The sequence below is a fragment of the Peromyscus leucopus genome, chromosome 14 (assembly GCF_004664715.2).
Source record: "Peromyscus leucopus breed LL Stock chromosome 14, UCI_PerLeu_2.1, whole genome shotgun sequence".
Taxonomy (NCBI): domain Eukaryota; kingdom Metazoa; phylum Chordata; class Mammalia; order Rodentia; family Cricetidae; genus Peromyscus; species Peromyscus leucopus.
In genome coordinates, this window is record NC_051075.1 from 83,591,131 (window position 1) to 83,617,984 (window position 26,854).

General features: G+C 45.4%; 1 protein-coding gene across 1 annotated transcript in view; it reads left to right on the forward strand.

The window, feature by feature from the left end:
* The window catches only part of Ptprn2 (protein tyrosine phosphatase receptor type N2), a 719,135-nt gene that overhangs the window by 280,392 nt on the left and 411,889 nt on the right, over positions 1 to 26,854 (forward strand). Inside the window, exon 6 of the mRNA XM_028880925.2 lies at positions 7,702 to 8,050. Coding sequence (XP_028736758.1) covers positions 7,702 to 8,050 — 349 coding nt within the window. The remainder of the gene's footprint in view (positions 1 to 7,701; positions 8,051 to 26,854) is intronic.

A 26,854-nucleotide genomic window follows, 5' to 3' on the forward strand; every position in this document is an offset into this window, starting at 1 on the left:
AGCTCCACAGGGACTTCCAGGAGCAACTGTTACATGTAGAGACTGGTCAAGAGCTAGCTGCACAAGATGAGCAGGAACCCTTATACAGAGGGCCAGAGAAATTCTCACAGGACCACAGTCTTTGTGAGTGTGGTGCAGGCACTCAACCAGGGCAGCTTGGAGATGTCAGAAAGAGCAGGATGGATGGGACAGAAGGCCTGAACAACTTAGACTGGCAATGTGAGGCTGACTGAGCTTCTGCATCTTTGAAGACTGGCTAAAGTTTAGAAGTCCAACCCCATGTGTTGGTGGCATGGAGGACCTGGAACTACACAATGCCTTAAAGAGTTGAACATGCATCTCCCTGGGTTCCAACCGCTCCCTCTCTTCCCATGCTAAGTGAAAGCATGTGTCCATGCACAATTTGCACAGGAAGTCCTGTGGTAAACTTAGCAGTAGAGAGCAGACACTAAAGTGTCTGTCAGCAAGTGAACAGGTGGGTGGAACAGGTCATTGCAATGAATCCCACATTGAGGCAACAGCTAACAGTGTGGGTGGAGATAGAAAGCAGTGGGTAACAGGAGCAGACCATGGCTGCCTGGGGATGTGCAGGGGGGAGGGGAGGGTATTTCTGCACAGGCAGACAGCCCCTTGTGATGGTTGCTCATTGGTAAAGATGAAAGGAAAATAACCCAATGCAAAATGTGTAAAAATTTTGAATAGACACTTTATTAGGAAAAAAAATGTACAAAGGGCCAGTGTGGGCATTAAAGGTGTTTAGTGTGGGGCTGGAGAGATGGATCCATGGTTAAGAGCACTTGTCACTCTTGCAGAGGACCCAGGTTCAGCTCTCAGGACCCACATGGTAGCTCTCAACTGTTCATCAATTCAGTCCCAAGGGGCCCAGTACTCTCTTTTGACCTCTCCATAGGGAGCAGGAATGCATGTGGTGCACACACGTGCATGCAGGCCCTCATACATACACATGAAATAAAAATAAATCTTTTAAGAACTCTTCAGTGTCACTCATTGAGGAAATGCATCAGTGTTCACGCTACCATTTCTTGTCCACTGGACTGGCTAAGAGGGAAGCAAAGTGGAGGCACTATGGGTATTTATAGCGAGATGATGATGGATGGATATGATCAAAATATGTTGTATAGATATATAAAAATGTTTAAAGGATAACTATAAAATATGAAAATTGTGAAGTCAACTCTGGTGAGGATGTGGAATAAGAGATGATTTCATGCTCACAAGAGTAACACCTGTTACAGCCCTGGCTTGGTGGTTTCTTCTGGGTGGAATTGTTCTTTCTAAGACCAGCAACTCTGCTCTGTATGTCTACAAGGTCAAGACTCATATTCTAAGCTAAGCATAGTGGCCTGTGCCTGTGATCTCAGCACTTGGGAATTGGAGAAAGGAGAGTCAGAAGGATCAATACCCTATGTCAAGTGTGTGTGTGTGTGTGTGTGTGTGTGTGTAAACAAAGACTTGTGCCTCACAGCAGATTCACAGATGTTACTTAGCTAGAAATAACATGGATGTCTACCACAGGCCCATTTTGCAGCCAGCCATGTCTGAAGAGGCGCCTCTTGGGAGGAAGTGTTTGGGGTGCAACTTCTGTTTTTTTTGTCAGCATAGAGCTGAGGCTGGAGGGCAGTTTGCATGCATGGCATAATGTTCATTTGATTTTTATTTTTAAAAACTGCTCCTGCTCTCACTAATGTTTCCCTGACTGTTGGCAGGAAGCCAGGCTCCGTGGAAGCTGTCCCCAAGCTAGTTGATGTCCTCACACTCTAGGGGGAGCTGATTTTAGACCAAGGTGCTATCTTCACACTTTTGGGGAGCTGTCTTCTGGCTAGTTGATGTCCTTGCACTCTGGGAGACCTGTCTCCAGGCTAGGTGCTGTCCTCACACTCTGGGGAACTTTCCCAGACCAAGGAGCTGCCTTTCCTTCTAGGGGAGCTGTTATGGGGCTAGGTACTGTCTTCAGTTCACATGGTGGTGCCTAATGCAGTCAGGAATCCAGACCCAGCATTTCCTGAGTGCTCCTACTTCTACCAATTGCCTACCATCCAGAAGCACCACAAAGACAGTGAACTCTCTGCAAAAGCATTGCATGGTGCAGGAAGCCAGCAGTGCTCATGGGCCACTAACCTACCTACACATCTCCCATGGTGCAGCCAGGAGGGTCAGAGCCTATGCTGTGACAGCCATGAGGTGCTTCTGAGGTTCTGAAAGCCCTGTTAGGATGCTTTCCTTCCCAGGCTCACATCCAGACCTTTGCCCCTCTGCGTTCCCCTCGGGGTGGGCAGCTGAATTCCTCTCACTGATGACAGGGAGAGCTGACCTGCTGGAAGAGGAGGCCAGCTGTAAATGCATAGTAGCAAGGACAGACCAGTGAAATGTCCACCTTTAGATGAGAGTGGGCACGGCACTTTCAGAGTGGAATGGCCACAGACTAAAAAGGCCACTTTCAAACAGTTACTAATAGAGCTGAATTCAGAGTCCTGGAATTCTTGTCAGGCCTTATTTTGATTTGTGTTCAGTCCCCAAACAGAAGTCACCAAAGTCCACTTTCAAGGTCAGCTGATCCCTCATTTCATGCCAGGCTAGCAGAGGAGTGCTTTGTCTATGTGCAGCAAGACCCTGCTGGCCCCAGCTCTGCTGACTCACACTAAAATGTCTCATCTGCCTGTCTGTGGGGCGAGGTGAAGACAGAAGAGGATTAGGAAGAGTCAAAACACGAAGCCCAGGGAAGCCAGGCGGCTGTGATAGCAGAGTCTGGGCACTTTGCTTCTTCTCTCCCACTGTCTGTGCCTTGACTGTCAAGTGAACCATGTGGGAGCTCCGCCCCAATCCAGGCTTTGCTGTTCTTAGCCTGGTAGGAGGCTACAGGTGCTGCAGGTGGAGAAGACGTGGTATGAGCTAGACATAGTGGAGTTGATGGGATGGCAGGGAGCAGGGTGCAAGAAGTGGCCCTGTCTGTGTTTCCTATTGTTTTCTTCTGTAAGACTCCTAAACCCACAGATGGGGCATCATCTGCACAGGCCCCCAGGCAGCACCCACCTGCATGGGACCACTGATTTTCTCTGAGATTATGTGACTCTCAGTTTGCCACCTAATGGTTCTACAACCTCGGGGTTTTGTGAACTATGAGCACCATGGGCATTGATTTCTCCCAACAGGAGCCTGTCATCTCTACAACAAAGCACAATACATAGGAGACTTATCCCCTTCCCTAAGGGCAGGAGTGTTGCATCCTGTGACTTCATGAAGATGGGAAGAACTACACACAGTAGGCCATACAAAGCCTGGGCCCTTTTGGAAATTGACATCACTGGATATTGAACTATACATCAAGAAACCTAGAGAGTTGGGTACAGAGAGACAGAAGCATGGGAGACAGATAGGCCTAGACAGACATAAAAATATAGAGACATAGAAAAATGGACATAAAGGCAGAGAGAGAGAGAGAGAGAGAGAGAGAGAGAGAGAGAGAGAGAGACAGACAGACTGACAGACAGACTGACTGACAGACAGACTGACTGACAGACTAACAGAAAGAAAGACACATACATAAAGATGCACAGACACTGAGACACACAGAGAAGTAGAGAGACATGGGGACAGAGACAGAGCAGACAGAGAGAGAAAGTCAGAGAGACACAGAGATATATAACAAATTGACAGAGACAGAGAAAACAAAAACACTGTCTTTCTGCCATTCCCATGGCTAAGGCCTTACATCAGTGGTCAGTGTCTGGCTGGCTGCACCTCCCTCCATCCCCTTGGCAACCAGCAATCCAGTGTGTCATGCTATGAGGCCATCTCATTAAGAAGCCTTGGGCCCCACCCCCACTTGCACTATTTTGTCAGGCCTGCGGCTACATCTTGATCAACGTGATTGTCAACACTGCCTTTGGGCACACTGGAGAAGATATGTGTTATGTGGTCAACAGTGTCCTGATTTGAATTTCCTGGTTTTATTTGGATCCTTGACACAAGAGAATATCTGATGTGCTGAGTGGCCAGTGTGCAGATGAGTCTGTCTATGTAGAGTGTCCTGTGGGAGTCCCAGGACCCCCAGGCCTTTCTGTCAGCCTGAACAATAGCTCTGCAAACAGACCCAGGGCAAAGGGTCCAAGGGAGGCTCTCTGGTCTAAGAAGGAGGCCTGACTTTGCCTCTGGCACTGTAGCCTGCAAATCTAACAGCAAGGAGAGCTGCTGTCTTGATCACCTGGGCAGATGGGCAAATGAGGCAGGCCTCAGCTCCATGATGCTGCTCTGACCAGCCACACTGAATGCAATCACTCCATTCCAAAGAGTATTGCTTTTCTGAACCTCTCTGTAGTGTGATTCTAATTAGTGATTGATTTCTCTGACTTAGCTTCTCTGTTAATCTGCAAGCTCTTTGAGGACAGGCCCATGTTAGAATGATTCTTTCTACTAGAATGTCATTAGAAGCTCAAAACAGTGGCAGTAGCAATGCTGCTGCTAATGGTAGGTTTATTGCTGATAGTAGGGAAGCTGATGGTGATGAAGATGTGCGGTAGAGGGGGTGATGCTCACAGGTGGGATGTTGTAGATGGTGGGATGCTGCTGCTGCTGCTGCTACTACATCTATAGTAGAAGCTGCTGATGGTGAGGATGCTGTGAATAGAAAGGATGATGCTCATAGGTGGGATGCTGCAGGTGGTGGTGGGCTGCTACTGCTGCTGGCGGGTTACTGGGCTTCTGATGGTAGTGATGCCGCTGATGGTAGCCACCGTTCATTACATTCCTCTTCTGAGCTGTCTGCTAAGCTAGGCACTTCTGTTAGCCTCCCTAATCTGTAAAGCTACTTTCAAAGAAAGGGACATTATTTGTTCTGGTCCTCCAGGTGTTAAAAGTAAAGCTCAAGAAACCAGACGGGAGTTTCAGATCTGTGTAGTGTGAGAGCTGCGTGGCAGGATCACTCCCCTTCCCAACGGCCTCCTTTCCTGTTAGTCTCTCACTGTGCTGAGCGGCTCTGCCCTTGCTTATGTAGTAATGGTTGAGGAAGGGGTGTGCCTGGAGGAAAATCCCCCCTGCTGAGTCTCAGAAAATTCTGGGAATACTCTCAGATGTATCATGCCTCCCGGTGGGCCTCATCCAGCACCCCAACCGGGTCCTACAAATGACTGGACCACTTCTCAGACCACAAGTGCCACCCTGAGTTGGAAACTGACCAGTCCTCTTATTTCTAGGTTATTTGTCTCCAGGTGTCTTGCATACCACCTAATATTACTTCTGGTGTAACCTCATTATTGATATGTTGAGACTCAAAACATCTTCAAGCTAGAGACTGTGGAAACATCTCTAACTCTGAGTGAAGGGAACAGTGCAGCCGGGGCTCTCCTCGGCACTCTTGGGGCGTCTGGCTGTCGGAAAGCACGGTGGTGACAGTAGTGATGGACATGGTGGCCGGGGAGGCTGCCATGCGCGTCCACTTCTGTGCGGCTGATGCTAAGCCACACTGGAGCTTGCCTCTGTGTGGGTCTGGAATAGACCCCCTGCTTTGAGTTGCTGAAGATCAAGTCCCTCCTGGTTTTGACCCCTGCCTCTAGCTGCCCCCTTTGAAGGCAACAGACTGACTGCACTATTGCATGGGACCAGGAAGTAGGATACCAGGGAACCAACATTTTCTGAGGTTTTTTTTTTTTTAAAGACTCTTATTCGTGCTATATGTGGGAATGCTCTTTCCTCCTCTTTGCCTTCATTTGAGTCAGAGCATAAACATGGAGAGCAGATTGTCTGTCCCAGCCTGCTGCACAGATGTGCTGAGCCTGGTGTCTCTGCCTGGAGCTGTCCAATGTGGGGCGCTAATTAGAGACCCTCTGAGTGGAGCCCGTCAGGCTGCATCACCGTGAGGTGAGGAAGGATGCTGCAGGCACATTAACGAGCACTCAGATGTGGGCCCCAGCCTCTGGTGCAGTCTCCTGAGAGGTGCAGAGCGGCGGAGCCTGCACCTGACTCCGTCACCTGTTTGTGGGCATGGCTGGAGAGGCTGCTCTCGTGGCAGCGTTCTTGCTCACATGCCCCCTCCCTCTTCTTACATTTCCTTTTCTGAAAGAAGACCAGTCGATTCCAGCTAGTCTTGCACACAAAACTAAACAATTTGGATGACAGCTAGAGTTACATCATTTTGGAAACAATAACAACAGCAGAAGAAGAATCTAAGAGATGACGTTGAAACTCCTTTATCAGGAGAAACAAGTCTCAAAAGGTGCAGTGATCTGTTCAAGTGCTTGCACAGGAGCTCTCCTGGGCCCACAGCAAACGTGTGCTGACCCCCAGCTTCCCGTAGGAAAACCTGTCCCTTGGGGTGGAGAAAGAGCTTGGTTGGTGATGTGCTCCCTGCATAAGCATAAGGACCTGAGTTTGGATGCCTGCCACCCAGTAAAAAACCAGGAATGGTGACATATTCCTGTAATTACAAACATGAGCAGCAGGAGACAGGAGCATCCTTGAGGCTTTCTGGCCAGCTAGTCCTGCCAAATTAGTGAGGTCCATGTTCAGTGAGAATTTTTTTTTTTGTTGTTGTTATCGTCTCAAAATACCAAACTGGAGAATAATAGACGACACCCAATGCTGACCTCTGGCCTCCAAGTGCACATGTATATACACAGAGACATGTTCTCTCTCTCTCTCAAGTAGGATTTAGACTTGTATCAGTGAATAGTCAGGGCTGGGGAAGGAAGAGGCTTCAGACAGGCACTTGGAACCTCTGTTGAAGTGGAGGTGTGTTTACAGGAAAGTTATTCTTCTGAGTCACAGCAAACACCCCCACAGGTAGCAGATTCTGATGTTTCTTCAGGGATGATGTGCAAATGGTCACTAAGCACATAAGATCCCTCAGCATCAGTAGGCACCAGGGGAATGCAAACAAGATAAAGCATGATGAGACCCTGCTTCCTAGCCACAAGTCTGACGGGTAGAAATAACTATGAGGATAATGAGATGACAGTGTTGAAGAGACACTCAACCCCATTCTTTGTTTGGTAGGGCCGTGGAAGAAGCCGGCAGCTCTTGAAATGTTCAATGTAGTGATAATATGACCCTATGAATTCATGTGTTAGGCTTATGCCCAAGAGAACCAACATACGTCCATCTCCCAGACTTGGTAGCACACAGTGATCTAACAGCATTATTCAAAGTAGCCCAAAGTGGAAGACAGCCTGGGTGTCCATCATCTGGTCTATAAAAAATAGAATGTGGTAACAACATACAGAGGAGGCTCACTCAGCCCTGAAGAGGAAGATCTTGGCACACGCCATAAAGTGGCCCAGATGCAAATGGCCACATGCTATGAGGGTCCCTTTACACAAATGTCTGCAGGGGACCAAGTTCTCAGATGCAGAAAGTAAAACTGGTTGCCTGGGCTGGTGACAGAGGAATGGGAACCTGAACAATGTTCTAATTTTAGGATGTTCAGGAATTATTTAGTGGCGATGCTTACACAACTGTGAACACATTAAAAACTACAGAATTGTATGATTTCATGGCCTGCTGCATCTCAAGAAATCTGCTACTTAAAAACCATTGCTACAGTAACTACGAAGTGTGGAGCTTGGCCAATACACAATGCTCACATGTCAGAGATGCTTGGTGCCATCGGGCCATGAGGATGGAGCCCAGGCCTCCTGAGCACAGGCTGATGGAGACCTAACTCTTACCTTGTCTCATCTTCCCCTCTAGGGTGAGGACTCTTTCCCCGAGAACATCCTGACCTATGTGGCTCACACTTCTGCACTGACCTATCCTCCTGCAGCTCGGGTCAAGTATCCTGACAACCTTCTGTGGCCCCTTACCCGGCTCCAGCCGGATGAGCTCAGCCCTAAGGTAGATAGCGACGTGGACAAGCAGCAGCTGATCGCTGCACTCAGTGCCTACAGTGCTCAGAGACCTCCCGGAGAAAATGACCCAGGGCCACAGTACCTTCTGCATAGTCCTGTGAGAGCACCGAAGTCCTTCTCCGCACCTGCTGCTTCTCAGAGATGGCCTTCACCTCCAGGAGACGCCAAAGACTCCCTGAGCATGGGGGACGGTGAGTGTTTTAACAGTCTGCTTTCACTGCATTGGCCTTGATGATTTCTTCCTGGAGGGTTTTTCCATTACACACCTCTTGTTGACCCCATGGGACAGAGGGATCCTATGTGGGCCCAGGGTCCTTCTTGATGGAGAAAAATCCTGTCAGAGGGACCCCCACATTGGGGAAGAGGTAAGTGCTCTGGGTACAGATGGCTGGTTTAGCTCTTACCTCCTAAGGCTGGCTCTTGAACTCTGTCATCTACTGTGTGTTTTTCAACACAGACTACGAATGCTGACAAGCATTCATGCCATGTCATTCTGGGTGGGCAAATCCAGAACTGACTCTCATACATGGTCAAGTAGTTATTCCTCAGGAGCATCTAGTCTGTGGTACTACCCACAATGCAGTGGTGTGTGTAGTGCAGACCTCAGTGTGGCCCTTGTTAGTGCTGTGGTTTTTAGTTTCTTGGTCAGAGTGATGAACTTCTGTGGCTATCTATAGGCTGTGGGGGCATCTACAGGGAATGACAGCTAGGTACTTGCTGGCTCCTGCTCCTTTGTATCATACAGAAGGTTCTGGTCCATTTGCTTTCTAACAACCTTTCACTAAGACCATCCCAAAGTGGGATTATTATGGTATGGCTTCACCTATAGAGACATGTGGACTCTACGGCTAAGCAGGTAGCACTGTGGAGAATCATCTGGGGACTGCACGGGCATCACTGCATCATTTCGTAGACAAAGTTCAGCTTGTATTGACGGTCCTGGTTCTCACTGCTGCATTCCAAACAGGCAGCCTCATTCTCATGTTTTCCTTGTCTATTCAAATGCTGCAATCATTTTTAGGAAAGCAATTACCACATGACCATTAAGAATAGTTTGCTCTCATTCATGATTTAGGGGTAGCATGCATGACCCAGGTGGTGTGCCCACTAGAGATGCATGCACACAGAGATACTGCACATACCTCTGTGTTTGCTAAGGAGACTGCAGCCAACAGCTGGCCTTTCCTTTCAGTGTTCTGCCTGTAGAGGCTGTTCCTTCCATTTTGAAGCATCAGCGCTTCTAGGAACCCCTTACCTTGACCAGTGACCTTCTACATGTCCTTAGCTCCCAGACTCTCTTAAACAGCCTCACTTGGCAGCATAGGCCAGCATACAGATGCCAAAGCTAGTCCTTGACCATCACCTCAGCAAGGGGATGCTAAGGGCAGATATCCATGCCTTCCCTGTGTCCCCTGCTGTTTCTCCTTCATGGTCGGGTAGGGTCTTCTGCTTCTCTCTATCCCCATCTCCTGCTGGACTCTGCTATAGTTACTGGAACTAGGAAGAGGTGGATACCACTTTCCTACCAAGGGATGAAAATCTAACTGGGAAGTGGATATGTTTGTGAATAGATTACCCGTGCCTATGGTCTCCACCTCCCTGTGATCATGGCTGCTTGCACAGTGTATAGGCTACTTTCCCAAGCTGCCGTACGTATGTTCCTAACTTCACTGTATGCATTTAAAAGTGCCACATAAAGTGCTAAGCACAACATAAATAGAAATGGGCAGGGAACCCTGTGCATGTCAGACCAGCTTCAGCCACGGCTTTTCCTGGACTGTCATACTCCACACCCCACCCTCCCTGCATGGTTTTGAACTGAATTCAGACATTATGTTGTTGTACATTCCCACACTCCAGCAGGGTACAGAGAGAGAAGGAACAGCGTACAGACTCAGCCACACTGACGTCACTGCGTGTGAGGATTAACAGCAGTGTTACAGAGTGTCTTTTCAGGGACCAAACTTCCCAGCTGCATCACATTTCTCATAACTAGTTCTGAAACAAGGCCTGTGCAGGCCTTTGGGCTTTCTGGAAACATCCAGGCTTTTCCTTATTCTTGTCTACAGTTGTGGTCTCAGAAGCCTGGTCAGTTTTCTGAAGGACTTTATCACATTCTGAATTTTGCTGCTTGTATCCCAGTGATGTTGAAGTTACTTCTGCTCTGTGTCTGACATGTGGCCATTTCTATTTGATCTCAGCGAGGGGATGTAGTGGGCAGCTGTTCCATCTTTGACCTGGAAGTACTACCCCCACTGGGGCTTCGGTAGCTGCCACGCCCACAAGGTGGGCCTGAGACAGGAGCCCTGAAGACCTGAGATCCAGATAGGCCAGGTCTCTTGGTTCCTGGATCCTGGACACTGGAGGTAGACCAAGCAGAGTTCTCCAGATATCACTGCTGGACTGCACTTCACCTCTCCCGGACCCTGTAACCTATCCCCTCACTTGTAAGTTACCCCAGAAAATAAACCTCCCCTTTAACTACATGGAGCGGCCTTAATACTACAACCAATAAGGGTGTTTATGGAAATGCTCCATGCTTCTGGGAGGGGCCCACTGCCTTGTCTCCTTTAAGTTTGCTGGTGGGGTGCCATATCCCGTAGGGGTCACCTAGCCCTTACGGCAAGCTCTGGCTTTATCATCCACATATACCTCAGGGACTGGAAAGCATCCCAGTTCCTTTATATGCTGGGTCTACCCTAGAAAAAGGCAAACACCCCAACCCCAGTCCTCTCCTTAACACGTTCGGATGGATGTGCATTGAGTGTTTGCCATCCCGCCCCCGCCCCGTCCTGGCCCCTGGGCTCCGGGAAGGCAGGGCGCCACGCTCTCCATTTGTGTCTGGTAGCTTGTATCCCGGGGCTATCTTGGACAGCTGCATCGTTTGCTCAGTGAATGAATGAATGGACTCATCTGCAAATTATCCCAATTGTTGCTCACTCAGCCTTCAAAAGCTGTGTTATCATCAAGTTCATTTTCCAGGAGAGCAAAAAACCTTCAGGGCTTAATGGTGGTACCCAACCAAATGTCTGGATTTGTCGAGAACCAGCTGGCTAAATACCAACTAAACACTATTAAGTTTTTTGTTTGGGCTAACAGGTCCTGGGCTTTGGTCATTGAAATCACAGTTTGCATTCCTTTTAAATATGTATATATAGTTACCATATAGTGGGGGAGACAATGCCCCAGTTAGACATCTTATATCACCATGTGAAACCTCCAATGCCAGAAATGGATTACATTCACCATGGGGATGAGGCTTGGTTGTTGGTTTTATTCCTAACCAAATATAAAAATAACAAGTATAGAGGTCTTGCATAACAGATACACAAGAATCATTCTATTTCACCCGGGACACGGGGGTCAGGCAATGCTTTGCAGGGCTCACAAGGCTCCTTCCTGAGTTCTGTCAGTAGGTAGCAGCTGTCTGTCTGTCTTGTCTCTTTACTCTTAACACTTGGACTATCTCTCCCCGGGTCTCTGAACACAAATTTAAAGTGGTAGAAAGTTCTGCATCCATTTCTGTTGTTGTGTTACATTTTAAAAACCAAAGGGCTAGCCAGATGGCTCATTGTGTAAGAGTTCTTACTGCACAGGCATGGGCACCTGAATTCAAATACCAGAACCCCTGTGAAAAGCTGTGTATGACCAGGGGTGTGCCTGTACACCAAGCACTGTGGGGACAGAGACAGGAAAATGGCTGGAGCTAAATGGCCTAGCTCCAGGTTTGGTGAGAAACTTTGTCTCAAGACAATAAAGTTAAAAGTGACAGAACAAGTCACCTGAGGTCCTCCTCTGGCCTCCAGGTATGTACACAGGCATGCACATGCACACACAGGCATGCACATGCACACAGAGGCATGCACATACACACACAGGCATGCACATGCACACACAGGCATGCACATGCACACACAGGCATGCACGTGCACACACAGGCATGCACGTGCACACACAGGCATGCACATGCATACACAGGCATGCACATGCACACACAGGCATGCACATGTGCCCACAGGCATGCACATGTGCCCACAGGCATGCACTTGCACAAAGCAGTTTGGCTTCTCTTCTTCCATTCCTTACCAAGGTCACATATATAATACTTTTCCACATGCCCACCTGAAATGAAAAGGTGGACTGCTTGAGTGCTTGAGTCCTGTGCCCTACAATGCAATGGGTGCCTGTCCCAGACTGATTTTTCAGACACCTTTGAGAGCTAAATGACACTTACCTATGAGACACCTCTCAAATTGTAGTGAGCTCATTTTTACATTGTTGGATTGTTTTCAGTAAATGTAGACAAGACACTGATGTAGATATTCATGTCTCTTGGTAGGAACCCAAATGAAGGTAGAATAAGATGATAAGTGAATTTTTCTGAACTTGTTGAAGTCAAGCAACAATGCATGCCCTCTAAACAAAACGGCACAGTCACTGCTTCAGGATGATGCTGAGGGTGTTAAAGGTGATGGTGGTGATGGGGTAGCAAGGAGGGTGACGGTGGTGTTGGCGATGATGATTGTAAGGATGGTGGTCATGATGATGGTGAAGGTGGTTAGGAAGGAAGCAAGGTTAGTAGTGGTGGTGATCACGGTGAAGGCGGTGATTATGGTGAGAGTGATTGCGATGGTAAGGATGGTATTGAAGGTGGTAAGGATGATGATGGGGTGAGGATGGTGAATGTGGGGTGGCGAGACTGAGGCGATGGAGACGGCAAGGATGAGGATGGTGATGACGGTACCGAATGGTGATGGAGATGGCGAGGATGATGACGGTGAGCAATAATACAGGTGGTGAGGATTGGCAAAAGTGGTGAGATGATGGGGACTATAGAAAGCAAGATAAATATTGATGTGACTAAAATATCCTTCCGACATACTAAGGAGCAAAAGCTATTATGTGTGATTCACTTCTTTCTCACTGAGGCAATTTTGCAGTGAAGCTGTCTGCTTGCTATCACTCACTCAGTAAAGCATGTAACATTATGTTTGGGCAACCCTGCAAAGACATATAATTTCAGCAGGTCAGCCCGCACAGCTGTGCATGCAGAGTCACTGTGAGGTGATCTCCTATTTCAGGACTACATATTTGATGTTCTGACATTTCATGTAATTGCCCTGCTAGAGCCCACATGGAGCATTGAAAGCTACTTAAAATGTCATTATGAGCAAGCCAGAGCTCAGAGATCTGTGGTGCAATGGACAGAACAAAAGAAGGCTTGCTTTGACGGCATTTGACTGGGCTGAGCTATACCCCGACTCCCAGCAGGGCAGCTGGACTTCCAGAGAATCATTTTTTTCATTGCAGTCCATCCTTAAGGGGGTGGTGGTGATGCCTTTGTGATTCTTAGTGTAGACATAAGATGCTCAATGTATGGTTTGTAGCAGTTATGTGGACATGACTTTTATTATGTGCTACTGAATCCCTATTTGCTAGCCAGCAACCTAGAACTTTCCATGGCGTCTTTAAAGTGTTATTAAAGTGATCATTCACTATATGGACACCTGAGGAAATTCTTTCTTAGATGAGTCATAGTGATTGTAGAAGGTACACTTTATTTCATCATGAATATGGAAGTGCCCCATTTCAGGGCCCCACCACAGCTGTGGACATGGCTATTGGTCATGTCTCCTTTTATCTGACCTTCAGGAGTACAGAGTCTTGAAGGGCGGTGTGCATGGTCCATACTGCCACATTTCCTTTCTGTATGAAGAGATGAGAAAGAACTGGATGGGGACCACGGGAGAGTATGTTTCTGAACTGTTGCATGTCAGAGCAGGAGGTGAGGACAGTGTCTTTCCGGATGACCACGCTGAGCGCTGGCCACCGGGAAGATGACCTCCCTGCTTCCTTGCATTCCATTTCCTCGAAGCTTCACTCAGGTGAGAACCCTTGAGAGGCTACAGGAGGTTGGATAGGTATCCCAGACCCGGGTGTGTGTGTGGCAGGGCTGGACTTGACCTGGGTCCAGTGCTGAACATCTTGCTTCTCCATGTGCTGATGCTGGTCTTTAAGAATCAACCCCACTGGCTGTGAGCCTTTGGGATTCCTGCATGACCAGCTTGCCTGTCCTGTGTCACATCCAGTCTGGCAGAAGATGCGCTGCTTGCCTTCAACAGACTTTAGTTGCCTTTCTCCTCCTCTCCAGTGTTGCTCCCCCTGCCCCACCACTGACCTGCAGGTCGTGTATGACCTTCCTTTGACCTCCCTGCCTTGACCTCGTTTCCATGCTGCAGGATGGTTCTTTCAAGAAGTGACTCAGATGAGCTGTGGATGACCCTGGAAAGTCTGCAGCCTCCCACTTCATCTCTCCCTCCATGTGCTGGTAACTCTTCCCATTGCCTTCTACCTTTTAGCCACACTGAATTCTTTTCTTTTCTTGACCCTACAAGCCGGGCATCTTCTACCCCAGTGCCTTTGCCCTTGTTACTTCTGCCTAGAGAGCCTTTCTCCCAGGATGCAGTGGGGCCATGCTCTTCCTCCTTTGACTCTGTAGTTAAGCTTTGCTTCTCCTTGAGTTTTCTCCAATGATCGTTTATAAAACAGAGCCCTTCACTGAGGTGCCTCCCCTCCCCTCTTCCTACCACTGTAGACAATATGTAGGTCATGTTTCCAATAGTTTATTTTCCATTTTCTGATGTTGATAAAGAAACATTTCTTGAATGGTAGGCAGGGTTTACTGGTATCTCTCTGGGTCTGGAAAGTATCTAGTACATAGAAAACACACAATAGAAGTATGTATAAGAAATATGGGAAACTTACCTCCCGAACTCCTCGTCAGTCAGCTCTCAGAGACTTGGGTAGATCCTCCAGGCAGAGCTCAAGAGAACTTGTGGTGAAAAAAAAGGTATGGGACATGCGGGGGCATGAGGAGATCTTGGCCTTCCACAGAGAAGGTGATCTGAGAGAAACATCATCATGAGAGAGCAGGCGGGGTGTCCTGGAGGACACTTCAGTGCTCCATTGCGTTGTAGTCGGCATGCTACAAAGCAGGGTCTGACAGCACCATGGTGATGCCTGCCTCTTCCACCCCATCCCGACAGTTCCTCCACTGCTTACAACACAGTGCAGAACTGCAGGGGAGCGTGCATCTGACAGGGAAAATGCCCGTCCAGGGCAGCGGAGTGACTGTGAGCATTGATGCTGGGTGTGGGGATGCTCTGGAACTTTTGGACTAGGGACAGGCAGCAGGAGAGGTCACTGCAGGGGTCTAGGACTGAGTGTCACAGCTGACTTGATGATGAGATAGCATCAGCCAACAAGTCAAGATAAAAACCTTTGGAGCTCCTGGGAGAGGCTATGCAGGTTGAGGATAGAGAGTGGACACCTGCCCTGTGCTTGTGGAGGCTCTGGGGAGGGAGCACTCCTGCAGATTGTCTTGTTTGGCTATTGGTGCTCACCAGAGCCATGGGGCTTATTCAACACTTGGAAAAAGCTGTCAGTCTTCTACAAATGCATTTTCCCACTGTGGAAAGTGCACTCAGAGCATTACTCAGTCTCACATATCTGGCCCCTTCCTGGTGTCCATGCTTACAGAGAGTGGCAGCTTCCCAACACTCAGCCTCTTTATTTAAGGATTGCATTGGCTCGTCTTTATACTGTATTCCAAGGACACAGACAATTACATTTCATGTACTTATAGTGAGGTTTAACACACATCCAGAAATTGTTTTGATTACTTTTTATTCTTTTAAAAATTTTTTTATAAATTAAATCTTTTCATTTATTTTACATCTGACTGCAGTTCCCCTTCCCTCCTCTCCTCCTGCCCCCCCATCCACCTGTCAATCCACTCCTCCTCCATCTCCAGGCAGGCCTCCCATGGGAGTCAATGAAGCATGACATATTAAGTTAAGGCAGGACCAAGCTCCTCCCCCTGCATCAAGGCTGGGCTAGGCAACCCAGCATGGGGAATAGGTTCTCAAAAACCAGCTAAAGCACCAGGAACAGGCCCAGATCCCACTGCTAGGAGCCCCACAAACAGATCAAGCTATACAACTGTCACCCACATGCAGAGGGCTTAGATCAGTCCCATGCAGGTTCCCTATCCATGGGTCCAGAGTCTGTGAGCTCCCAGGAACCCAGGTCAGCTGTCTCTTGCCCACTTATGTTCATCACAGCATTATTCATAATGGCCAGAACCTGGAAACAACCTAGATGCCCCTCAACCAATGAATGGATAAAGAAAATGTGGCAAATACACACAATGGAGTATTACTCAGCAGTTAAAAACAAAAAACACAACAAAAAACCAAAAACCAAAGAAAACAATAAAAAAAACCCAAAAAACAAAAACAAAAAAAAACAATGACATCATGAAATTTGCCTGCAAATGGATGGCTAGAAAAAAAAAATCATCCTAAGTGAGGTAACCCAGACCCAGAAAGACAAACATGGTATGTACTCAATAAGTGGTTATTAGCTGTAAAGGATATTCAGGCTACAGTTCACAGACCCAGAGAGGCTAGGTAACAAGGAGGGCTCAAAGAGGGATGCATGCATTTCCCTGGGAATGGGAAATAGAAGAGATCTCTTGGGTAAACTGGGGGGTGAGATGGGGAAGGGGATAGGAACATGAGGGGTTGGGTTAGGCAGGTTGGGGGCAGGATGCAGAGAGAGAGTAATGAAAGAGATATCTTGATGGGGGCACATTTGGGGGTTAGGAAGAAACTTGGTGCCAGGGAAACTCTGAGGACTCCACAAGGATGACCCCAGTTCAGACTCATAACAATAGTGGAGAGGGTGCCTGAACTGGCCTTCCCCTGTAGTCAGATTGGTGACTGACTGAGTTGTCATCAGAGAGCCTTTATCCAGTAACAGATGGAAGCAGATGCAGAGATCCACAGCCAAGCACTGGGCTGAGCTCTGGGAGTCCTGCTGAAGAGACGGGGGTATGAGCCAGGGGGGTCAAGGTCATGATGGGGGAACCCACAGATTATTTTTTATTCTATCTCATTTTTATATTTTATTAGTTTTCTATTAAATACCCAATTTCTACTTTTGCTTTAATAACTCGGGCCCCAGAGTCAAATAGTAATCTCCCCACCCCCAAAGATGTAATTTAGATCTTTTTAAAAATCAGTAAATTAACTGGGCTACCTTTGTTCAATAATAAAAATAAGTAATACAGTTTTTAAATCTTTTCAAAAAGGTAGAGTTTTAGACTTTGCATATTTTCAAGGTTTATGGTAAGTTTGGGAAGATGTTTGTCATATCTGTTTATGTCAGCCCGACAGCTTGCAGGGTAAAATGCATGCAGTGGTTTACAAATAGATTTTTTTTTGCAAAAGTTTGGAGGCTATTTAGTTGAAATTCAGGAAAGAAAGTTGCTTCATAAACACTGGAACAAGTGACAGGTTGGGTGACAAGTTAGCCTGGATACTTGTCTATTTTAAGAGAAAACATGGTGGAAAATGTCACTCAGTCCTCTCATGGGGCTTGTTTTATTTTGAAAAAATGGACTTGTTGTATAGTCCACCTGACCCCTAATGCTAGATCCTCTTGCATCAGCCTCCAAAGTGTTGGGATCACCACACTAGCTCTTACAGTAGCCTAATGGTTGGCCTGGCCTATAAATTAAGTTTGCTTCTGGTGTCTACTGTCTTAAGTCCTTCTAGATTCAAAATATTTGTGGGTATGTTCTATATGTATGGCGTGTATGTATTTATATGTGCATATATATGTTATATGTGTATGGTGTGTGGTATGTATGTGTGTATGTGAACAATTTTGTAGCCTTCCAGAAAATTATGCCCATAATTTTCAATATTTTCTTGCTTATAATAATGTTTACTTCTGGGCTCTGAACATAACAGTTTCCCAATATAAGTTGATAAACTGGATGGATGGAATGGGTGGATGGGAAATATGTAGGCAAAAGGATACATGAGTGATAAGTGGGTAGACGATGGATGCATATATGGGGATGGATGGATGGATGGATGGATGGATGGATGGATGGGTAAGTAGATTTATTGGTTGATAGGTAGGTGGAGAGATTAGTGATGGAAGGATGTACAGAAGGATGCATGGATGGGTGGATGTGTGTGTATGTGTATGAATAAATGGATGGATAGTTGAGTAAATAAGTAGATGAGTGGAGCTTGGGTACTGGCTTTAATGGCTGAAATTCACATTTTATTTTAAAATTTAAGCTTATACTTTGACAAGGAGAGTAGTATTGAAAAATCATAATCATTTAAAATTTTTAAAATTTATTTTATATGTGTGAGTTTCTTGCCTGTATGTATGTATGAAACCATGTACAGGTCTGGAGGCCAGAAAAGGGTATCGGATCCCATGGAACTGTAGCTAGTATGGTAGTGAACCACAGTGTGGGTGCTGGTAACTGAACTAGGGTCCTCTGCAAGAGCAGCAAGTGTTTTTAACCATTGAACCATCTCCTCAAATCCCATGTGTAATATTATACTGTGCAATGGGTGTATTGAGAGGCTGTGGTTGGCCTGCATGGCCGAACATCCAAGGGCTCTTGACTGTTCTGCATTGCCTGCTCAAGGGTTGCCGTGAGTGAGTGTGGCTGGAATTTATTACAGAGATCCACATGCTTTTCATAGACTGGAGTGGGGAAGAAAGATGGGCAATGATGGGCATATCCAATCCATATCATTAGCTCATTGTTGAGGCAGTAGTTGTGATGTACTGAAGCCTTAGGACATGACTTCACTGGATGGCAAATATACCTTATTGGCCTTCATTGTCCAATGAAGGAATAGTCACAATGAGATCAACACTCCCTGATTTCTGAGCCAAGACTCAGGCCATCTGCCACATGGAATTCCCAAGTCTGCCTGAGTCCCATCTCTCTCTCTCAGCCCTGTGGAGTCATTTTTGGGACATGGCAGTCCTTCTCCTTTCTCCTGAAGTAGTCAACTCTTCCTCTCGATGACCCAGCTCCACAGCACTAAGTCTCTCAGGTTGAGTATATGCCAGTTTCTAGAGCTGGGTGCTCTCCTTGTCCCCAGGCCCCTGTAAAGCTGGGCTCAGTATCGACAATGTTATGGACCACACTGTGATTCTTTTCCTTCTCCTGATGAAGAGAGTGTGTGTGTGCCATGGTGAGTGAGGTTGGCCTTATGACCATGGAAGGAAGTGGGAGAGAGGACTCTGTATGTGAAACACCGTGCATCTGCCTGCTTCCTTAGTCGGGTGGAGCCTGACTTTAAGTTACAATGGCATCTTCTCACTCCTGACTGATCCCACGTGCTTCGCTCTTGGAGTAGCTTAGAGAGATGTCCTCAGAGACCAGAAAAGGCCCCTGCTGTGTGGCAGTGCAACTGAGAGGATAGTGAGAGCTCCCCAGAGGGGGGAGCTGCAGCTAGGGAAAAGACACCCGCCATCCCTTTGCCACCGGCACTCACTCCAAGGCTCTAAATGCCCGTCTTTGGAAGTCCAGAGCACTACTTCCTGTCCTCTCAGCGGTCAGACTAGTGCTAACTGGACATGTCATTCTGCTCCATCCATGCAGATCCAGAGTCCGAGCCCTCAGAGCTGGGGTTAGCCTTAGAATAGATTGCACTTAGCTATGGATCTGTGGCGTGCCGTCACAGGCCCCCCTGGTCCTGAGCGTGTGCACATTGCTCTGCTTTGTGAGTGTGGAGTAGGTGTGAATGTTTCTGGAAACTATGCAGTTTCTGTGTGCTGTGTGTTGACAGGCTTGCCCACAAAGCTGTACTGCTTTGTGTCCAGAGCCCAGTCCTGCCTGTTGACGGGAGGAGGAGATGAGCAGTATACTTGAAGCATGCAAGTTTAGCTCAAAAGAGAGAGGTCTGGAAAACAGACAAAGCTTGTATTCCTTATTTGTAGCAATCAGATGTTTCTACTCCACTAAGGTTAAGGATTAGTGTGAGACCCAGCGTGCATCTGGTGATCTCTGTGGCTGGCAGCACTGGCAGTGTGCCTCAGGAAGGTGGAGACACAGAGCTGAACTGTCAGACACAGCTTCTGGATCAAGTGATGTTAGAACTGAACACTCACAAACTAAACAAAAGAAAGCTGGGTTTTCCATCAGACTTATTCTGTTGTTGCTGAGATGGAATTTGCATATAATGAGATGCACGGACAGAAGCGTGCCCAGGAATGAGTTTAGTGGTGTGTGCTTAGGTGACGACCCCCAACACCACACAGAGTGTCCCTTGTCTGCACATTCCCCATGTGCCCTGCTGAGAATTGCTGTTCTGAAGTGAGGTCCTATGAGATCACCAGTGACTGTTCCTCTCCACTCAAGGTGGACTGTGGGGTCATGGCACTCCTGCTCACCCCTGTTTCTCACTGGCTCTGAATGGACACATAGTCTAGCTGCCATTTCTCTGCCCTCTGAGAGTGTGGCACCTCTGATGAAGAGCACATGTATTCACCTTGGTGAACAATCGCTGAGCCTTCCCCAAGAACTGTGGAATTCACTCCTCTTCAACCACATGGACAGCCTTCTGTTTTTCCATGTACCTCCAAAATATGTGCCATCTTCTCTGACCCCATCAGCTGTAATAGGACACATGTCTCTGTGGCATTGCATGCCCGGCTGTGGTGACTAAGGACTATAGATCTTTTCATAAGGTTTTTGGCTACATAAGCTTCTTTTGTAAATTCTCTGTTCTGTTTTCTTTGCCCATTTTTTTTTTTTTTTTGTGCATGTGGTGTATGTGTATGTGAGAGTGTGGTTGTGGATATATCTGCAAGTGTGTGTGTGCGTGTGTGCGCGCGTGTGTGTGTGTGTGTGTGTGTGTGTGTGTGCGTGTGTGCGTGTGCGTGTGTGTGTGTGTGTGTGTGCATGTGTGTGTGTGTGTGTGTGCATGTGTGTGTGTGTGTGTGTGTGTGTGTGTGTGTGTGTGTGTGTGTGAAAGTCAGCAGTCAATGCTGAGTCTCATCCTTCATTATTTTCCATCTTATTTGTTTTGAGTCAGGGCCTCTGGTTCTCACTCACTGGCTCAACCAGCTGACCAGTGAACTCTGAGCATTTTGTGTTTCTGCCTCCTTCAGCAGTGGGTAACAGGCACACGCTGCAACATTTGCCTTTTACATGTGTGTAGGGCCTCTGAACCTGGGTCCTTCTGCTCACATAACAAGTACCTTACCCACTGATCGCACACCCAGCCTCCACTTTGCCTATTTTTACTGTTTTTTTTTTTAAATCATTAATTATTATTATTAGAGGAGGTTTTCCCCCTAATATACTGTGAACAAGTTTCCTCAGATAGCTTGGGGCTGTTACATCCTTGAAGCCATCTCTGTTGAGACAAAGATGCCTTTGTGGAGCACTGCCTTATTGGAGTCCTCGTCAGATACCACACAGGAAACAGGAATCCCTGTTGCCGTGGGAGCAGACGCATTTCCCCTGTGTCTGCACAGCAGTGTGTGTTTTACAAACTATAGGGCCTGGGGAAATGACTTCTCCAGAGCAGACAAATGTCTTTTAGAGAAGAAGGAAAAGCAGGCTCGCCGTCTCCCTTCCCAGCATCTGTCCATGCACCGTGTCTACTCTCCTGTCACCCTTTTCAGCGTGTAGGTCTGCAGGGCTAACCAGTTGCTATTCTGTAAGCACAATATAAAACTGTCGATCAGTTTTATGTCTGGAGGGTATGTCCCCTGGCTACAGACTTCTGGGTTGAAAGTTCTTGATTAGAGATGCCATTCATATGTATAATACCAAATAGAAAATTACACTGATGCCTGAGGCCACATTCTTTTTTCTTTTTTTCTTTTTATTGAAAATAGATTTTTTCCCCTCACATAATATATCCTCAGTGCAGTTTCCCCTTTCTCTTTTCAGTTCTTCCCTACCTCCCCTCCCTTCAGAATCTACTTCCTTTCTATCTCTCATTAGAAAAAAAAAAACAGGTTTATAAGGGATTATAATACAATTGATATAATATAAAAAGAATACAAAAACTAACACATTGGAGTTGGACAAGACAAACAGGAGGAAAAGAGCTCAAGAGAAGGCACAAGAGTCAGAGGTCCACTCACTCACACTCAGGAATCCCATAAAGACACTAAACTGGAAGATTAGTGTGTATGCAGAAGACCTGGGGCAGACCCGCACAGGCCCTGTGCATGCTGCTCCATTGTCTGAGTTCATGAGAGCTTTGATCATGCTGGTTCAGAGGGCCTTGTTCTCCTGGTGTCCTCCACCCCCTCTGGCTCTTCCACTCTTTCTTCCTCCTCTTCCCTGATCTCTGAGGGAAAGGGTTTAGAAATGAGTGTTCAAGGTCTCTCACACTCTGAATATCTGGCTGTGGGTCTCTGTATTTGTTCCTATCTGCTTCAGGAGGAAGTTTCTCTGATGATGGCAGAGCAAGGTGCTGATGTAGGAATATAGCAGAATATCATTAGGAGTCATCTTTTGCTACTTTTTTTTAGAACAGTAGAATTTGGTTTTAACCTAGTTCCTTGAGCTATGAAGTCTCTGGTTCTTGGTCACTCAAGCAGTGTCAGATGTGGGTTACATCTCACAGAGCGGGCCTTAAGTCAGACCAGACAGTGGTTGGTAATTCCTACAAGCTTTGTGCCACCATTGCACTAGCATGTCTTGGAAGCAGGACACCACTGTAGATGAAAGGTTTTGTGGCTGGTTTGGTGTTTCTGTTTCTCTTTTGGTAGCGGGCAGAGTAGCTCACTGTACCAAAGATGCTAGCACACAGGGATGAAGGTTCTCTGTAGGCACCGGCTCAACTTCTTCATGTGCAATGAGTCACATAGGTGTTTTCTTCAGCAATGAGGCCTTGTCAGTTTGTGGAGAGAAATGTATAGTCTTGGTAACAGCCTAGGTTGTTTGAGGATTCCTGTGGGTCCTCTTTAGCCAACAACTCAATTAGATGTAACCAAATCCCAGCATTAGAAGCTTCATTTGGTGACAAAAGATGGCTAGTTGGGACCCTCTCTCTCTCTCCATTATTTGGGAGTTCCATTTAGATTGCCTTCACATATGTAAATATTTTAGGAAGTTTCCACTGTATTAGGTTTCCATACTATCCCTCAAATGGCCCTTAATTTTATATGTCTCTTCCCATATTCTCTCCCACTGTGCCCCCTCTTGACCCTCCCACTTCAGCCTCCTCCATCTCTCCATAACTATCTATTCTGTTTCCCTTTTCTAAGAGATATATCTGTCTCTACTAGCCCTTTACTCTATCCCAACCCTCTTTGGTTCTATATATTGTAGCTTGGTTATCATTGACTTAATAGCTAATATCTATATATAAGTAAATACATATCAAATTTGTCTTTCTGCTTCAGAGATACCTCGCTTGGGATGATTTTTTTCTAGTTCCATCCATTTACCTGCAAATTTCATGGTTTCATTTTTTTAATGGCGGAGTAATACCCCATTGTATGGATGAAACATGTTTTCTTTAGCTATTCTTTTGTTGAGGGACATTTAGGTTGTTTTCAATTTCTGGCTTTTTGAATAGAGCAGCAATGAACATGGTTGATCAAATGTCTCTGTGGTAGGGTGAAGTATTTTTTGGGGGAGGTATATGCCCCAGAGTGGTATAGTTGGATCTTCAGGTAGATTGAGTCTCATCTTCCTAAGGAACTACCACATTGATTTCCACAGTGGCTGTGTAAGTTTGAATTCCGACTACCAATGGATGAGTTCCTCCTTACTCCACATCTTCACCAGCATGAGTTGATACTTGTTTTATTGATCTTAGCCATTATGGCAGGTGCAAGATGAAATCTCAAAGTAGTTTTGATTGGCATTTCCCCGATGGTTAAGGATGTTGAACATTTCTTTAAGTGTTTCTCAGCCATTTGAGATTCTTCTTTTGAGAAGAATCTATGCCCCATTTTAAATTGTCTTTTGTTTTATTGATATCTAGTTTCTTGAGCTCTCTTTATATATACATACATATATAGAATGTTATATATATGTATATATAGGATGCTAGCTCTCAGATGTGTAGTTGGTAAAAATAATTTCTCATTCTGTAGGCTGTCACTTTGTATGGATGATGGATCCTTTGCTGTGCAGAAACTTCTCAGTTTCTTGAGGTCCCATTTATTAATTCTTAATCTTAACATCTGTGTTAATGGTGTTATGTTCAGAAAGTCTTTTCCCGTGCCAATGAGTTCAAGGCTATTACTCACCTTCTCTTCTATTAGGTTCAATGTATCTGGTTTTAGGTTGAGATCTTCACTCCATTTGTTCAGGGTGAGAAATATAGATCTACTTACATTATTCTACATGCAGCCATCCAGTTTGACCAGGACCATTTGTTGAAGAGGCTGTAGTTTTCCAGTATGTGTTTCCGGCTTTATTTAAAAAACAAAACAAAATAAAACAAGTATCCATAGGTGTTTGGATTTGTATTTGGGTCTTCAGTTGGATTCCATTGACAACGTTTCTGGTTTTGTGTCAGTACTTTGCTGGTTTTATTACTACAGCTCTGTAGTATTGCAATCGAGGGTGATGAGACCTCCTGCAGTTCATTTATTATTCAGGATTGTTTTATCTACCCTGAGTTTTTATGTTTCCATATGAAAATTGCCCTTTCAAAATCTGTGAAGAATTGTGCTGGAATTTTGATGGAGATTGCATTGAATCTGTAGATTACTTTTGGTAGGATGGCCATTTTTACTATATTAATTCTATCAATTCATGAGCATGAGAGGTCTTTCCATCTTCTGATATATTCTTCAATTTCTTTTTTCAATGTCTTAAAGTTTTTAATCACACAAGTCTTTCACTTGCTTGGTTAGAGTTACCCCAACATATCTTATAATATTTGAGGCTATTGTGAAGGGTGTTGTTTCCCCGATTTCTTTCTCAGTCCACTTGTCGTTTGTGTATAGGAGGAATACTGATTTTTATGAGTTAATTTTGTATCCAGCAACTTTGCAGAAGTTGTTTTTCAGTTGTAAGGGTTTCTGATGAAGTTTTAGGCTCATTGTCATATCATCTGCAAATAAAGATACTTGCTATTTATATCCCCCTGATCTCTTGTTGCTCTTATTGCTCTGTCTTAAGTACTATATTGAATAGTAAGGAGAGAGTGGACAACCTTGTCTTGTTCCTGATTTTAGTGGAATTGCTTTGAGTTGACATTGGCTATGAGCTTGTTGTAAACTCCCTTTATTATGTTGAGGTATGTCCCTTCTGTTCCTAATCTATCCAGGACTTTTATCATGAAGGGGTGTTGTATTTTGTCACAGGCCTTTTCTGTATCTAATGAAGTGATCATGTGTTTTTTGTCTTACAGTTTGCTTATGTGGTGGGTTACTTTTATTGATTACATTGATTTACATATGTTGAACCTGGCATCTCTTGGATGAAGCCCACTTTAGATGATCTTTCTGATATGTTTTTTGGATTTGGTTTGTGAATGCTTTATTGAATATTTTTGCATCTATGTTCACAAGAGAAGTTGGTCTGTAATTCTCTTTCATTGGTGGGTCTTTATGTGGTTTGCTTATTAGGGTAACTGTGGCCTTAGAAAACAAATTGCACCATGTGCCTTTGGATTCTATTTTGTGGAATAATTTGAGGAGTATTAGGGTTAACTCTTCTTTGAAAGTCTGGTAGAATTCTACATTAAAACCATCTGGCCCTGGACCTTTTCTGGTTATGAGATTTTAAATGACTGCTTCTATTTCTCCAGGGGTTATAGGTCTGTTAAATTGGTTATCTGATCTTGATTTAACTTTGGTAAGTGGTGTGTATCAAGTAAACTATCTATTTGTTTTGATTTTCTAATTTGGCAGAGTGGAGCTTTTTTCAGTATGTCCTTGTGATTTTTGAACCTCCTTGGTGCCTGTTATTGTCCCGCTTTCATTTCTAACTTTGTCAATTCAGTTCTTCTCTCTCCTTTTATTTAATTTGGATAAGGGTTTGTCAATCTTACTGATTTTCTCAAAGAACCAATTCTCTGTTTCATTGATTCTTTGTATTTGTTGTTGTTGTTTCTGTCTCATTGATATGAGGCCTGAGTTGATTATCTTTTGCCATCTCTTCCCTTTGGGTGTGGTTTCTTTTGTTTGCTGTAGAGCCTTCAAGTCTGCTGTTAAGTTACTAGTATGAGATCTCTTCAGCTGTTTTATGTAGGCACTGAGTTCTATGAACTTACCTCTTGGAACAGCCTTCGTTTCCTGTGTTTTCTTGGTGTGGTTGACCTTTTTAGGTTGGAGTTTTCCTTCTTGTAGGGCTGTTTTTGCAGACAGATGTTGCTTAAATTTTTTTTTTTTTTTTTAAATCATGGAATGTCTTATTTTCTACATCTATTGTGTTGAAAGTTTTACTAGGTATATAGTGGTCCGGGCTGGCATCTGTAGTCCCTCAGAGTCTGCAGCACATCTCTTCTGCTTTAGGTTAGGGAATTTTCTTCTATGGTTTTGTTGAAAATATTTTCTGTTTCCTTGACCTGGGTTTCTTCTCCTTCTTCTATTCCTATTATTCTTATCTTTCATCTTTTCATAGTGTTTCATATTTCATGGATGTTTTGTGCCAGGAATTTTTCAGATTTAACATTTTCTTTGAGATATCCATTTCTTCTATTGAGTCTTCAATGCTTGAGATTCTGTGTTCCATCTCTTGTGTTCTGTTGATGAGACTTGCCTCTGAGGTTCCTGGTCAAATTCCTAAAATTCTCATTTTTATATTTTCTTCAGTTTGGGCTTTCTTTATTGATTATATTTCCACTTTCAGGTTTTGAATTGTTTTATTCATTTCCTTCTAGTGTTTGTTTGTGTTTTCATAGATTTCCTTGAGGGATTTATTAATTTCCCCTTTATAGACCTCTACCATATTCATCAAGGCTGTTCTAAGGTCTTTTTCTTGTGTTTCAGCTATGTTGGAATACTCAGGACATGTTGTGGCAGGGTTGCTGGGCTTAGTGGAGACATATTATTCTTGCTGTTATTGACTGTGTTTTTATGCTGGTGTCTAGGCATCGGCAACCAAGAAGGTTGTAATTGTAGGTGCTTATACCTGTTCTTGTCTTTGTTGGGTGGGTATTTTGTTCCTTGGTTTTTGTTGC